General features: G+C 42.1%; 1 protein-coding gene across 1 annotated transcript; it reads right to left on the minus strand.

The window, feature by feature from the left end:
- Positions 1–910: 910 nt before the first annotated feature.
- On the minus strand, positions 911–10039 carry pwp2h (PWP2 small subunit processome component). The gene is made up of 21 exons (XM_080877404.1): positions 9881–10039; positions 9425–9537; positions 8690–8784; positions 8504–8603; positions 7009–7152; positions 6792–6927; positions 6456–6700; positions 5772–5915; positions 5616–5686; positions 5375–5511; positions 5011–5159; positions 4762–4909; positions 4495–4645; positions 3309–3489; positions 3066–3213; positions 2641–2749; positions 2200–2265; positions 1698–1916; positions 1456–1606; positions 1274–1348; positions 911–1192 (listed from the first exon to the last, which is right to left on the minus strand). The coding sequence occupies exons 1-21, from the start codon at positions 9896–9898 to the stop codon at positions 1027–1029; spliced, it is 2766 nt and encodes a 921-aa protein (XP_080733530.1). The 5' UTR covers positions 9899–10039; the 3' UTR covers positions 911–1026.
- Positions 10040–15958: the final 5919 nt, after the last annotated feature.

The following is a 15958-nucleotide window of genomic DNA, read 5'->3' on the forward strand; positions in this document are numbered from 1 at the left end:
GAGCATGCCGGAAACTGAATATTCAGCCAATCGCGAATCGCAGCTCGACTGCACAAATACCGGTTATTTTCCAGTTAAAGCCGTGCAGGCGTATTATTTATATTTTTGCTTCGTGCCACTATATATTTTTTTTATAATAATTTCTTTATCTTTTACTTCCGGACTTCTGTCATTTTAAACGCTCCTGAGCAATAGTTCTCCAGCTTTCTGATAATCTTTCAAAGTGTTTCTTTGGCCATTGCTGCTTTTTCATTCACATTCAGTTTACACATTCAGATTCAACTGCACAAGCTAGGACAAACGTTACAACAGTGAGTGCCTGCAGACATCTGTAAAACACGGTGGAAGCTCTATCAAGGTTTGGGCTGCATTTCAGTAAGTGGTGTTCAAGATCTCTTCAAATGATGAATTAAGAACTCAGAAAAGTACCATCAGATTTTGATCCACCATGCAATTACATCTGGAAAGCATCTGATTGGTAACAGCTTAATTTTTCGGCATGGCAATGATCCCGAACACACTGCCAATGCAGTAAAATATTCCTGAATAGAAACACACAGTGGAACACTACGAGTCATGGATCGGCCTCCCCAGAGCCCGGACCTCAACATTATTTAAGCAGTGTGGGATCATGTTGACACAGAACAGAACAAAAGGCAGAAACATCCAAAGAAGAGCTTTGAATGTCCGTCAAGAAGTCTGGAGAACTATTCCTCAAGATATACACATCACTGCATCTATTTCATTTATTTTCCTAGAAAAAATATGGAGACGTCCAAGACCTTTGCATAATAATGTAAATAACATTTGCTTATAAATGTTCTATATATACGCTAACAAAAAAGAAATCAATAATAATAATAATTATAATCATACAGGGTGACATTTCATTAAACCAAATAAAACCATCCACAGTTATATATGAATTTAATTATAAAAGAACTCTAAAACATCACATCCAAGTACACAAAAATCTGTTTTTCTTTTACAGTTCAACATGTGTCATGCTGTGGCACTGAGGTGGCCCTACAGCATCATTTCTGCATCCTCTAAAGAAGCCTCGCTCATCTCCTCAGACAGCTCTTCATCCTCCTCCTCCTGGTCCTCTGTCTCCTCCTCAGCCGCCCTCTTTAAGCCTCTTTGCTTTGAGAGGGCCACGGCATAGCGGATGTTGTACATGTTGAAGTCGCAGCTACACAAACAAAGCACACATTCAGATCTGTTAAGCTGTATCTGGGCAAAGGCACAACATTTCAGAGGATCTGTAACTTACAGCTTGGAGAGGTCGTCGAAGTGCCTCTGGATGCTCTTCTGTAGCGCCTGCAGCGTGGGCAGGATGGCTCCAGACCTGCATGCCAAAGCAGATGCATTGAAAAATTTGTTGCTGTCATCTTCTGTTCACTTACAGTCATGCTGAACTGAATCTGTGATGTGAATGAGAGCCTGAGGACACACCTGTTCTTCAGTTTCTGTCCGTGCAGCATGAGCAGGTTCTGTGCCCAGGTCATATAGAACTGCAAGTGGCCCGACTTCTCCAAACACGTGGCGATGAAACCCAGCAGCTTCTCGACATAAATGTCAGGAAGAGAGCCGCAAACCACCGAGACTAGGCCAGAAGGACACACAACTCACATCACTCGGGCGTTTCCAAGTGAAAAAGGGAACTCAAAATGTTAAATAAGGTGAAATTCACTCACTCTGCTCATGTGGGACCTTCTCCAACACTTCCTGCTTGAGGGCTTTTTCGTTGAGTCTGAACGCCAGGACTATGGCCGACGCCCACTCCTGAAGGCGCAGCTGTTTGCGTATGCTGGCCGGTGTCACGTCTAGGTCCAGGTCGTACGGGTCGAAGACCAGTGACCCGTCAAGGGAGTAGACCAGCAGGCCCTCAGTGGTGGTGGCCGCCCAACTGCGACCTGAGGAGGAGGAGAACAACTTGACTAACCGGCCGACAAAGCTCGTCTGTAACGGGACGCATGCTTTTCATACATGCTTCATAAACGTGTCTGCTGCTGTCCAGCGAAGTTTGCTGCACGAGATTCAAACACCGTAATGGGAACAGCAAACAACATGAAAAACTGCTGTGATGACGGACAACATCAACATCATGAAGGACAACATCAGTGTTGTCTTCCATCATCCAGTGTTCACAGGATAACATTTTGAAACCATGCTCCAAGCTGTAATTCTGTCACCTACCAGTAGGGGAGAACCGCAGCGAGCTCACTCTGATCTCAGGTTTGAAGTGACGAGAACTCATGTCACCTTTAAGGATGAGCAGACACAAGAATCAGTGAGGGTCGATTCAAAAACATCAGTGAATAAGGCACAAGAGACTTTTTTGTAAAAGGCCTCATGATCCTAACAAAATACAATTACTTAATTACATGGAGGGCTGCCAAAATTATATCATAAAGTCAAGATCAACTCAAGGTCAAAATCAGAGAAAATGTCAAATTCCTGATCACCTAAATGAATCAAAATACATTAAAATCCTCACTTCTAAAGTTTATCGATTTTTAATTCTGGCGGTTTCAGTCCGATCACAGCAATAACCACTTCTGACCACTGCACCTTGTAGCAAACACACCACTTCCACACTTATAATAACTGGTCTGAGCCTTCGTGTGAGGGTTGTACCTCTCCTGACTCCAGGGAGGCTGATGCTGACTCCGTCTCCGTCCCCGGCTCCTTCATCCACCAGAGCCAGACTGCCGAACTCTGTCATCTTCCTCCTGTCCAGGAACTCCTGAAGGTGAAGCAGGACAACAGGATAAGCGAAACCTGTCATAATTAAAACCTCTTCAAGGACTAAAGATGCACATTTTCACGATGAAGCGTCCGATCCATCCATGTTTACTCATCTAGCATACGCTTTTAAAAAATGCCTTAAATTCCTATTTTGGGTTCACCTCGTCTCCTTAACCCCCCCCCCCCAAAAAAAAAAAAAACCCTCAACCATCAACCATAGATCTGTTTTTCCAGGACAGCCGATGCTATTAAATATGTATGCTGCAGTCATGTGACATGGAAATAAACTCGCTGAGCAGACTGTGAGGTCGCACCTCCATAGCGTCGAAGGACAGGTTGCAGGAGATTTCAAACTTCTTTATGAGCATCTGCTCCTTGATGTTGTAGATGCAGACAAACTTGGCCTGACCCCCAGCCAAAACAGACTCCCCGTCCGCAGAGTAACACAGTGATGTAAACGACCTTAACGAGAGACAGAAGAAAAAAATAAAGTCACATTAAACGAGATGATTTGAACCAGTGGAATCAAACCTGAGGCTCAAATCCCATCCACTCACTTGCCCTTGGCGGACTGCTTGGCTGTGATTTTATCCGTCTCCTTGCGGCCTGTCTGCAGGTCGTGTCGTCCAGCAACGGAGCCGTTTTGTGTGGCCGTGTGCGGGTTCCAGAAAGAGATCTCACCGTTCAGAGTGGCCACAGCCAACTCCTGACCGTCGGGGCGGTACGTCACTGCCAAGCCTGAGGAACAAAAGACATTTAAATTTAAAAAATAAATAAATAAAAAAAACACAGTGAGGGAGGCAGAATACAACATAGACATATACAACAAACAAAAGCACAGAGAGAACTCGCCCTGAAGGGCTATGCTGAAACTTGATGTTTTATGCTGATGTCAGCACTAACAATAAAAATCCAGTACAGTGTATAAATGTTTTTCTGTTACTGTGAAGTCACATGATGTTGTAGAGCTCAGCCAAAGAAAGTGCTGATGTCCCAAAATGACTGTTATTTTATAATCCAAAGGAAACTATAAAGCCTTTAAATAAATTCGTGTGACCATGAACTTTGACCTTGAAACATTGCATAGTAAAATGGTTTATTTTATCATCTTTACCTATATAATCAGAGCAAAACTGGCTAAAATCTTTGGCTTCTATAAGCTGCAAAAAGTTTAAGATAAATTTAAGGATATATTCATGCACACGTGTAATTTTACAAAACTTCATGGGGTCATAGTGACATTATAGGGCATCGTATTGAAAAAACAAGAAGTGTTGTACAGCTCTCTCTATGCCCTTTCATATGATATATCACTTGATAACTTTTATTTAAATTTTTTTCAACATTGACTTTGCTAACAATGAAGGTCAAGGCCAAATGCATAGCAAACCTAGGTAGTCAAGGCCTAGTATATTTTTGGGAAGTTTGAAGACGATCCATAAAAAGTCGTTACTGATTTTCAGTTTGGTGTGACCTTGACTTGGACGCAGTTTTCACCCAAATGAAATAAGCTTGAGCTGTTTGTAGTATCTACCGTCACACAAAAGGTTGAACATGATATCTTAAAAACTGTGGACGCTAGACTGCTAACAAACAGACAAACATTACAAAAGAAACAAAACCAACTTAAAAGCAACTTGAATCTTTCAATCTGTGGCGGCATAAAAAAACAAAACAAAAAAAAAACAAAACACCCAAATCACAAGACGATCACTGATGGCTTCACGAAGGATCTGAATTTACCATCAGATGTGAGGGGAAGCGTTTCCTTGGTCTGCCAGCTGTCCAGCATGTCCCACAGCCGAACGGTTCGGTCCCACGAGCAGCTGGCCAGGACGGACTGAACCGGACTGAAACAGAGGCAGCTCACCGGACCCTCGTGACCTGCCAGGACCTGTCCGGTCGCAGGAAGGAAGTGTTAATCTGAGGGATCCTGGCAGCTTCAATCAAGTTAGTCTGTCTCATAAGGAAGGATGAAAAAGCGTAATTAAAAAGAAGCATGATGCCTACCTCTAGCAGCCTGCCTGTCTGCATAGACCAGAGGAAGATCTCAAAGGAATCCTGAGCTCCTGCGCTCACCAGCTCCCCACTGGCATCTACTGCGAGGGAGGAGAACTGCGCAGGCCGAGGCGACGTAAAAGTCCTGAAGTTTCGGTATCTGCCAAAAAAAAAAAAAAAAAACCCAAAACAACATTACAGGAATACATTCTCAACCATCTTTTAAAAGAATACACCCCCGTCCTTGCCGCCAGCGCCCACCTGTGCAGGTCGAAGGCTCGGACCGTCCCGTCCAGAGAAGCGCTGACGATGACGAAGCCGCTGGAGGTGAAGGTGACGTTAGTGACGCTGCTGGTGTGTTCGGTAAATGTGACAAAGCAGAGGCCGGTGTTGGTGTTCCACACTTTCACCTGCAGGAATTTATTAACACAGTGTGGAGTCAGAGACGAGACCTTGAGTCTTCATTTATCTGGTATTGAACTAATGATTGGATTCAGGTATGTTGATTCAGGGTGATATCTAAAACCTGCAGGACACCGCGGCCCTTGAGGCCTGGAGTTTCCCACCCCTGTTCTCCTGTCTCAGCATGGACACATGAAGTTAAAGGCTTCACTCTGAGACTCACTTTGCTGTCGTCCCCTCCCGTCACGATGTACTGTCCGTCTGGAGAGTAAGCCAGCGACGCCATGTTGTTGAAGTGTCCCTGCTGCTTGAACACGTACGACTCACTCTGCCACTCCCACACCAGCAGCTGGCCCATCCCTGAAACAGTCGATGTGTTTACCTTTTGAGTTTTACTCTGCAACACCAGTAAGCTAACGCGCGCGCACACACACACACACACGTAAAAACAAACAAATTCTTACGCGAGCACCCAAAGCCGATCCAGTCTCCGGAGCTGTTTATAGCCACCGAGGCAATCCTCTGGTCTGAAATACTGCAGGGAGACACATCCACACGGTTAGATGAGAAAACACATCTGTCCTGTAACTTTTTAAACCCAACCACAGCTTTTCCCTCACCTCAGGGAGTGAATGAGGTTAAACTCTGGAAGTTCGTGCAGGTGGAATATCCCAGAGGCGAAGCCTGTGACCAGGATGTGGTTCGGTTTGTGGTACGCAGCAGCAGTCAAGTTGTTAAAATCCCCTTCTTTGTTGAAAAAGTGTCTGAATGTGGAAACAAAAGGCTGTTTTTAGATCTCACTAAAATCCTAATGCCAGCATTGTCTTCCATTAATGTTACAGAGCTGGATATTCATAATAAATAAAGCCAGAGCTGAAAATAGTGAGGTAAGCATGCAAAACTAACCCCTCTGAGCAAAAAGCTCAAGAATCAGCAAGTTCTTACAAACCAAACAAAGCTAGAATGTGTTTTCCAGCCCTGAAAATTTAACATGGATTCTTCCTGTAATTATGTAGTTATGAAAGCTCATAAATGTTTCAAACAAATCAGACAAAAACAGAAAACTCTGATCCATCCCTGTGAAATTGAAGGGCCGGTAACTGAAAATATTCACAATATGAAGGTAAAAGCTTATATGACATCATTAAATATACTGAAGTTGTTAGCACCCAAAAAAAACCTCATTTGATTTAACTGATTAAACTAATAAATAAAAATAAATATGTAAACTTTAGCAGTTATAAAATCAGAATTGCAATTAGAGAAAAATCAGGAAAAGAATCGGGAAATTGGAGGTGTCTTACTTGCTCATCATCTTGTATCGAACATTCTTCTTCTTCTCTCTCTCTTTGGCGGTTTCAACTTTCCCTCTGATCACCTCTCCCTCCTCTCCCTCCACCTTGTCCCTCTCCTCGCTCTCCTCTTCTTCCTCTTCCTCCCCTTGTCTCGGGAGCTTGGGTTTGTCCTGGCTCTTCTTCAGAATGAGGCCGTCCAGCTCGGTGTCGCTCTCCCACACACACAGCGTCCCGTCCTGGCTCACTGTGTACAGCTGAGTAAACATGCACAAGAGGGATGAACACACAGAACCACACCTACAAACACATATATGTATATATGTAGATTAGCAGAAGTAAACCTACATCTAAGCTGTCCTTTTCAAAGAAACAGCCTACGACGATGTCCTTGTGTCCACCCAGGGAGTAGTAGATCAGGTTGGCCCAGCGCTCTGCACCGAACACCCACGTCGACATGTCTTTGCTGCCCACCACAAAACACCTGGAAGAAAAACGCCACAATCACAATGTATTCCAGTCCAATTACAGGCTTCTTCTGCACTCTCATGTTTGACAAACTCACTTGGAGTCGTCTGTCCAGTCGATGCAGGTGGTTTCATCGTAGGGACCGTAGTAGCTCTTGTCTAAGACAAAGGCATTAAACTCTCGCTTCTTCCCAGGAGCGTGGTACATCAGAGCCACGTTTTCCTTTGTTACAATGAACTTCCTACAAATTAAAAATGCAGCAAACAGTCGTCAGAATAATTTTTGTTCTCTCCAGATAATGATTTTACAGCACACGTCTTTAATGACTTAAAAAAAAAAAAGAAGTGGATGCACAGGTTTGAATTTATTTGGGATTTTCTTCGATCCACAGAGACCTCCACTCATGTTTGCTTAAATGTCCCTGAGTAAGCCGCACCTTGATCAGACACGTTTGGAGCCTTCAACAATCCAGTGGTATAACCTGGCACAGACCCGGCTTTTAAGTGTAGTCCACAAATTTCCAAAAGGGTGGAGGTCGGGGTTTTGGGAAAGCCATTCCAGAAGCTTAATATTTGTTTTATTAATTAAAAAAAAATAGCTTAATCTCACAATCTCACATCTTAAGTTCACATTCACTCCTACAAACATACCTGTTATCATCGTGGCCAAGCTCAATTTCTATCTGGTCTTACCATAAAACGTTTTGACTTGTCCATGTGAGCATCTGCAAGTTTCAGTTGCGCTTAAATGTGTCAATTTTGGAGTATGGGCTTCTCTCTTGGTCGACACCGTCTCAGTCAATGGTGATGTAAATCTGACTTCACCTTGGAAAGACTTGAGCCTTGGTGGTTCCTGAACATCCTAACCAATTTCCTCTCATCTGAGGGTCACAGTTTGGGTCTGCTTCCTATTAAAAGGCCTTGTCAAGTTAAAAGATATTGCTGAACCTTCAGCACCACTTATTAAAAGATTCAAGTGGGTGAATGTATACATTACAGCCTGTATCTATGTGCTTGAACCTGTGGGAATTACATCCATCTCTTCCGCTTATCCTTTTAAGGCAGGGTGCACCCTGGACAGGTCGCCAGTCTGTTGCAGGGCTAACACATAGAGACAGACAACCATTCACACTTGCATTCACACCTATTGGCAATTTAGACCTACCAATTAACCTAACCACACTAACTGCATGTCTTTGGACTGTGGGAAGAAGCTGGAGTACCCAGAAAGAACCCACGCAAACATGGGGAGAACATACAAACTCCACACAGAAACACCCCGGCCTGATGGTGGCAACAGTGCTGACCACCGTGCATGTGAATTACAGAAAATCCAAAATAAATTTAAACTTGTGCACCCAGTTCTTGCTTTTTTTGAAGTCATTAAAGACGTGTGCTGTACAATCATTCCACTCTGGATGAAGATCAGTTTAAAGAAATCATTAAAATCCTGAAATTACCATCACATTCACGCCTATGATGAGTGGATGTAAACGTCCGACTACAACTGTCATATAAACTCTGCTGAGCTGTGTCTTACTAACACCAAGAAGAAGTAGTGCAAAATGCGTCGCACAGTTTGAACGTCCTTACCTTCCATCAGGTGAGAAGCGGATGCTGCTCACAGGTTTGTGAAAGTGGAAATGATGAAGGATGGCTCTGGTGATGAGACTGACCAGCACCGCTGCACCATCTGTTTGACACAAACATGATCAGACACGCTTGGATTTTGTTCTCGTCCGAGTCCTGAAGAAGACCTTAACTGTAAATATTTTGTACCTTCATCCACAACGATCGCCAGGCTCCCATCAGGAGAGAGACCCACACAGGTTATATTCTTTGTCGTGGAGAACGGCAACGTCTCAGACGTGTTGCTGCAGGGCAGAGATTAAAAACACATCAGTCTTATTTTCATTATTTTTAAGATAAGGTGACTTTAATGGTTACTTACTATGCTTTTTCTTACTTTATGACATATATGAAATGTTTATGTGTGCAAATGTAGACAGAGTTTCAAATAAGAAGGCAAATGTGAAAATAATCCTACCAATAGCACAAACTTTACCTGGAGCCCCTCTGCAGGCTTCCAGAAGTTGGCAAATTAGAGGAAAAATGTGCTTTTAGGCAGGAAGGGATAAAGATGTCAAGTGACAGAAGCCAAAAGGGCAAAGGGTTCAGAAGAGAATCATGCAAAGCTACTTCAGTGTAGATTTATCATGACAAATACAACTTTTAGATGCAACTGAATGGAAAATATAATTTATTTTTCATTATCCTACCCCACCTGCACACTGAAACCTATACTGCAGCACAATCAGTTGTATTTTAATGTGGACACCATGAAAAAAAAAAAAGTCCGAATACTTTTAAGTGACCACAAAAAACAGTGCATGCAACTCTTCTCTTTGCAGATCCAATAACATCTAGACGCTGGACACTGCATCCAGATGTTGTAGGACAGGACTTTACAGATAACCCTTTCCTGTATGTGTCCTATACCACTGTTTGTCTTACTTCTTCAGGTCGAAGACAGAGATTCTGTTCCCAACTGGACTGATAACAACGTTGCCATCTCTGGAGAAGTTCAAATTTCCCTGGCGATAGACTGCGCCGAGCAAATTGGAAAACTACAAAATAAAAAAAAGTGATTTTACTTTTGATCATCAGCCAAGTGTATGCAGTTCCTGTCAAAACGTGGGAATTCAACACATTCAGAGGCAGATTCATTAAACTGTATTAAAACACAGACACACACGCACAACTAAACCGATATTTTGTTATTATATACACAAGCCGAAATAATTATGAATGATATACCATTGAAAGCAAAAACACTTGAATGTTTACAGCACTTCCAACATCGAAAAACTTATTAAGTCTAAAACTTTTTAAATGGAGTTTGGTCTGACACGCATTCCCGCTACCAAAGCATCGCGACTATAGCAAAGTCGCTAACAGCAGCGCACTTACCCTATAAGCAAACTTCATTTTACTAAATATTCATTAACTTCAGAACATTAATCTTCTTTTTAACTCTTTATAAATCCCAGGACTATGAACGTGAGACCAACATGCTTCTTCTTCCTCCACACGTGTGATGCGTTTTGTTGACAGTCGACACATCCGGTTTGAGTTGACTTGGAAAACTGCACGGCGCCCTCTGGTGACAAGGAGGTTAAAGTACAAGGTTTTAACATAAAAAAGGGGTTTGACTACATGCATAGCTCCCCCCTTCATAACATGTGTATCCACCTGTATAGGCCAGACCTTTTTTTAGAACTCATAAATCTGGATGGTGACAAATAATGTTGGACTGTTGATGTAGATGTTGGAGGTGACTGTGTTATCTGTGTTATTTTAATAATATTAATGTTTTTTAATCAGTCATGTTTATGCAACTAAAGATCATTTTGGAAGTAGAGCAAGATAGTATATGTGCTAGATGTCATTATAGCACATATATAGAGTTATTTAGTCTTTATCCTTCAGATGGCAATTACTCCACAGTGTTGTTAGAGGAGGCGAGAGTATCTTCTCTGACACTGGTAATAAACTGCTTTTATTACCAGTTTATTTCTCAGTTGGGGACTCACACCCTCAATTTATCTAAGTTAAAGTCAGACACATGGCCATTACCCCGCATGGTTGCACACCGACGTGTTATTCTCAAGATGGGATTTCTGAAGGGAGACTTATGTAAGTATTGGTCACTGGCAGAGACAGTATTTGACCAAGTATCCCAGAGCACGATGTTCAGCTTAAAATAAATATGCAATACTTCTTAAGAATAAAGTAAACAAATTCTAAAGCTATCTTAAAGGTACTTTTTATGATTAACACTGGCAGAATTTGACTACATCTTTTACCACTGGGGGCAGTGTTTCACTAGTGGTTTTCATTACCTGTGCTGATGCGTAACTTATGACAACCTGTTTCTTTTTTGCTCTCCCCATTTCCCCAAGGTGGCTTTATCTTTCCCCAGGTCTTTGTGGTTAATCTGCTTTTTAAATAACACCGGGTACAATATTGGTAATATGTGTGTTGTCAAAGGAGCTTGCAAAAAAAAGCGTCTGGACTTCTTTAAGTTGCTTGAAGACGTTTCACCTCTCATCCGAGAAGCTTCTTCAGTTCTAAGGTCAAATGGTGGAGAGTCCCAGATATAAACCTAGTGGGAGTGACCCCCCACAGAGGGACAAAAGGACCCCCTGATGATCCTCTAATCGCCTGAGCCAAGGTGGGAAACTGGGCGTGGGTCCCAATCAGCCAGAGTTTCGGGTGTGTTCATTGTGAAACCTGGCCCCACCTTATCATGCGAATTCCTGAGGTCAGATGGCCCAGGATGTGAGTGGGCGTTAAGGCGTCTGGGAAGGGATCTCAAAACTGGATTATAGATGGCAGAGAGTTGGTGTCGTAAACCCCCGCCTCTGTTCAAAGATGGTCGCTCACAGTGGACATAGATGGCTTCTTTCACTCCTCTTTCAAACCATCTGTCCTCTCTGTCCAAAATGTGAACATTGGCATCCTCGAAAGAGTGTCCTTTATCCTTAAGATGCAGATGGATGAGAGCATGAGGGTGGGAATGGATGTTTGTGTCTGTGTGTGCCTGTATGTCTGTGTCTATATGTCAGGTTGGGTATCAGACGCCACCTCTCTGGGGCTCCTCAGGCCCTCCAAGGTTTGGAGGCCTATCTCCACCCACCACCACTTCCCCTGCCGGTGGCGGACTCCCTCAGGTGTCGGTGTGTTGGTGGTTCTTTGTGTCTGGGGGTGGGCGTCCGGGTACACACCGGCTCACTCCTTGGCGGCCGCTTGTCGGGGCCTGGGGCCTGGGGCTCGCTCGGGCCCCTTTGGAGGTGGGGTGCCCCCGGCCTCTCGGCCTGGGGCTCGGTCACTCAGGCACAGCTGGGGGCCGGCGGAGCTCACGGGCGCGTCACTGCAACTCCCCCTGACTTCTGCTCCGCGGCTGCTGGGCGAGCCCTCATCTGGGACTCTCCTCAGCTCTTACTGGAACAGTGGCGCGGCTGCCCCTCTGTTGGTCTTCCATGGTCTCTTGTGTTCTGGGGGCCTCTGGATGTCTGGAGTTTTGATCTCCTCCATACCCGCTTCACACCCTGGAGGACGGGGCAGTGGCCCCCCCACACTCCCTAGCAGATCATTACATGGAGAAACCTTTGGAATGCAAGCATGCTGATCCACACAGGTATGCACACATGGGTATTCACAGACGCGGACTAAAGCTTTCTTGGCTGCTGCCTCAAAGCACACTGTGCGCTGTCTATCTTGCGTGCTGCACAATATCGTTTATTATTTAGTAAATATTGATATCTATGACTAGCTAGTTTATTGTGATGGTGCTTTGTTTTCTCTATTATTATGTTACTCTTTGTTGTTTGCTGTCTCCTCTGTTTGTTTTTTTTGTTTGTTTGTTTTTTTTTTCTCCATACAGGTGACCCAGGAGTTCTTTTTTTTTTTTTCTCTCTCTTCCCCCCCCTTCTCACCGTCTCTTCTCCCCTTTGGTTTTCTTTCTTTCTCTCCCCCTCTTTCTCTCATTCATTCCCCCTGTCCTATTTATTAAAAAAAAAAAAAAAAAAAAATGACAAAGGATGAACTGAAGCTCTGCCATCACGTAATGTCGCATACTGCTGTTTCTGATGTCATTTAAAAAAAGAAGAAAAAAAAAAAAAAAGATGCAGATGGATTGGGACCCACGCCCAGTTTCCTACCTTGGCTCAGGCGATTAGAGGATCATCAGGGGGTCCTTTTGTCCCTCTGTGGGGGGGTCACTCCCACTAGGTTTATATCTGGGACTCTCCACCATTTGACCTTAGAACTGAAGAAGCTTCTCGGATGAGAGGTGAAACGTCTTCAAGCAACTTAAAGAAGTCCAGACGCTTTTCTTTGCAAGCTCCTTTGACTACGATGACCTGGATGACTGAGAACCTTCACAGAAATATGTGTGTTGTTTTCTTTATCTTTTTTTTTCACTGGAAAGCACTTTCGTCAACCATGTTGCTTTTAAAGTGCTCTATAAATAAAGTTGGATTGGATTTTAAAATAAAAGTTGAGCTGATTTTAATGTATTACAAGGAGTGTTTTTCATTATTATTTTTTAAATAAACATACAGTGTTTATATTAGATGCTGTACTAGGATTAAGCTCAAGGATGATAAAAGGTCATGTGATTTTGTTGCATTCAATTTGTATGCAGCAAAATGAAAAACAAGTTACCACATGTTGTTTTTTAATTTGGTAATTAATTGATAAAATGTTAAAGTGGATCTGACAGCGGTGGATGGCGAGCCATGCACACCGGCGCCAAATAACTCACAAACCACAGCTGACATGAGTTGGATATAAACAAAGTATATCATGTAAATAAAGTATATCAGCCAACATACTGGACACTGTTCTGCTGAACAAACACATATTATCCAATATTGTAGCTGGTGTTATTTAACCCTCTGAGGTCCAGGGTATAATTGGCCGTTTTTGACTACTTTTGATTTTACCTCTACATTTCAACTTTAAAAACTGTTTATCTTGCCTTGTCATCATTATTTGTTTATCATTATTTTCAGCACAACCTCAAATATCTGAAATTTGAGTTATTTTTTCATTTTGGCATACCATATTAGCACAATTGATATAATTTCAGACAAAAAATTAAAAATCAGAGTAGAAAAAAGTTATATTTTTTACTATAAAACCCACAAACATGTTTAACAAATAATTTTCATAACTTGAAATGCAAATAGAAATCGTACATTTGTAAAAATTATGCACAAGTTTTGCAAACAACAAAGTTATAAGGTACTATTTACCTAAAAATGCAATCAAGGCCTCAGGCATTTTTTTATATAACCATTTAAATCTATTTACAGAACAATCAGGTGTGCTGCATCAAATAAGAAGGTACACAAATTATTTGTGCCAGTCCAAAAAAAAAAAAAGAAAAATAGTTTGTGTCCAGTATAAGACAGAGGAGAATACCAAACCCTGCAGGTCTGACAGCAGGAGGTGCATCAGTCCTGTTTTCCATGTGGGAACAGCGTTTACACTGGAATCTGCCTTTGGTGGCTTTTTTGGAACAAATGTGACATTCACTTGTATATCTGACGCACAATACCAAACAATAACTACACAACACACTAACTACAGCCTCCAAACACGCTAAACGTCACTAATGTCGCTCTGAAAACTCTCTCTCTCTTTCTTTCGATCGCCCGCTTTCCGTCGCGGGTGTCACTCCTAAAACGTCCCCCTCTCCCGAAACAACCAAGTGTCACATGTTGCCATATAATTTTTTGGATTGGCTGACATGGTAAATTTTAACACCAATAGGGAAGGGGTGTTTTTTTCTTTTTTCACTCGCAAGCGGAGAGTGTTTGCTGTCCACAGAAAACGCAGTTTTTTCCGTTCTTCCCGCTGTAAACACCGCGGTTTTGTTCAGAAAAAAACATGGCGTGAATTTTTTTTATCATAACTGGTTTTACGTGGCCCATCGATACAATTCAAAAAATGTCGACCCAAGTTGAAATGGAGACTCTGGGTTGCTGCATCTTGTAGCTGTGTAGTCTTAAATTGGTCATGTGATTTTGACACGCTGGTGCATCAGTCAACCCCAGAGGGTTAAAGGTGCAGTGTGCACAATCTCACCACTAGATGTCAGTAGATGTGCCACAATTCAATTTTGAGGCAGTGATTCTGCTCACAACTTTGCCACTCACTCTCACTTTGGGTTGTGTCTAACCCTCATCTCCTTGCCTTTTTTGAAGAATAATTTTCTTCTTTTTTTTTGTACAATTTATTTTCAATAACACGAGAGTCATCATTATGCTGATCAGGTGTGTTCAAGCCTTAACAAAATGAATCTACTTTTCATTGGCATATGGAGAGAAAAATAAGATAAAGATCAAGCTTTCTGCAATACCTGAAACACCAGCGGAGCTACTGAAAATCAGTATCAATATTAAACTATATACTATTGTGTGTATTTTGTGAGTGTAAAAAAAGAGAAATTACACTTTATTAATTTTCTTCTTGTCTGCAGGCCATTAATAATACATTTTAAGGTAGAAACGACGGGCCACCTACAGCCATGATTGGCCACAGGGGCCAGACTTTGGACATGCCTGGGTTACACTGACTCATTGCACCATCTTGTGGTACAAATTGTTATTACACAAAAAGTGCAGCATGGCTCTCTTTAAATGTACATACATAGACTTTAAGCCATACAAAATATTTGAAAGTAGAACTTACTTTTTTACATATTTTTCATTCTTACATCTTTCAGATCATCAGACAGATTTTAATATCAGACAAAGGTAACCTGAGTAAATTAAAAATTCAGTTTTTAAACAATGATTTCATTTATTAAAGCAAATTAACTCTATTAAGGGAAAAATTCTATCCAAACCTACCTGGCACAGCATTTTACAGTTTCAAGTACCTTTAATGATGTGTTCAACCAGGTGTTCACTTAAATAATAAGTTAAAATAAGAACAGAAAGATAGAAATATGTTACCCCTAAAACATCTTATTTTCCTAGTAAAAAGACATACAGCCTTGATAATAGTAGATTAGGACATAACTATTGCTGACTTTATGGCTCTTGTGTAGTTGTGTTTCTTAGCATGTTAGAAGTGCATGTCTTTAAATAAAACAATCCCAAAGGAACAAAAATAATTTTTTAAACTGAAATTCAAGCGAGACAAATTTAAAACAGAAACTCAACATCAGTGACACACTTGGAACTTGTTCCTCACTGGCCTTCACACGATCCCTCCTCCTATCTATTTTTAATACGCTCAGTTAATAATAAATCAGCTGGCAGCTACAGTACACACACAGCACATGTGCAGAAATGCGCCGGTGCCAGTGGGAAACTGAAAATGATACACCACAAAGGTACGGATAGCACCAGGTTTATGTTTACATCTTTTACTGGATCACTTGGCTGCAGCTGAAGACATGGTGTGTTGAGGCTGTCGGCAGGAGTGATAAACAGTCGCACTTGTATCACTTGTGAGAAAAAAAGGCCTTTT

This window comes from Rhamphochromis sp. 'chilingali' (assembly GCF_963969265.1).
Source record: "Rhamphochromis sp. 'chilingali' genome assembly, chromosome: 3".
Taxonomy (NCBI): Eukaryota; Metazoa; Chordata; class Actinopteri; order Cichliformes; family Cichlidae; genus Rhamphochromis; species Rhamphochromis sp. 'chilingali'.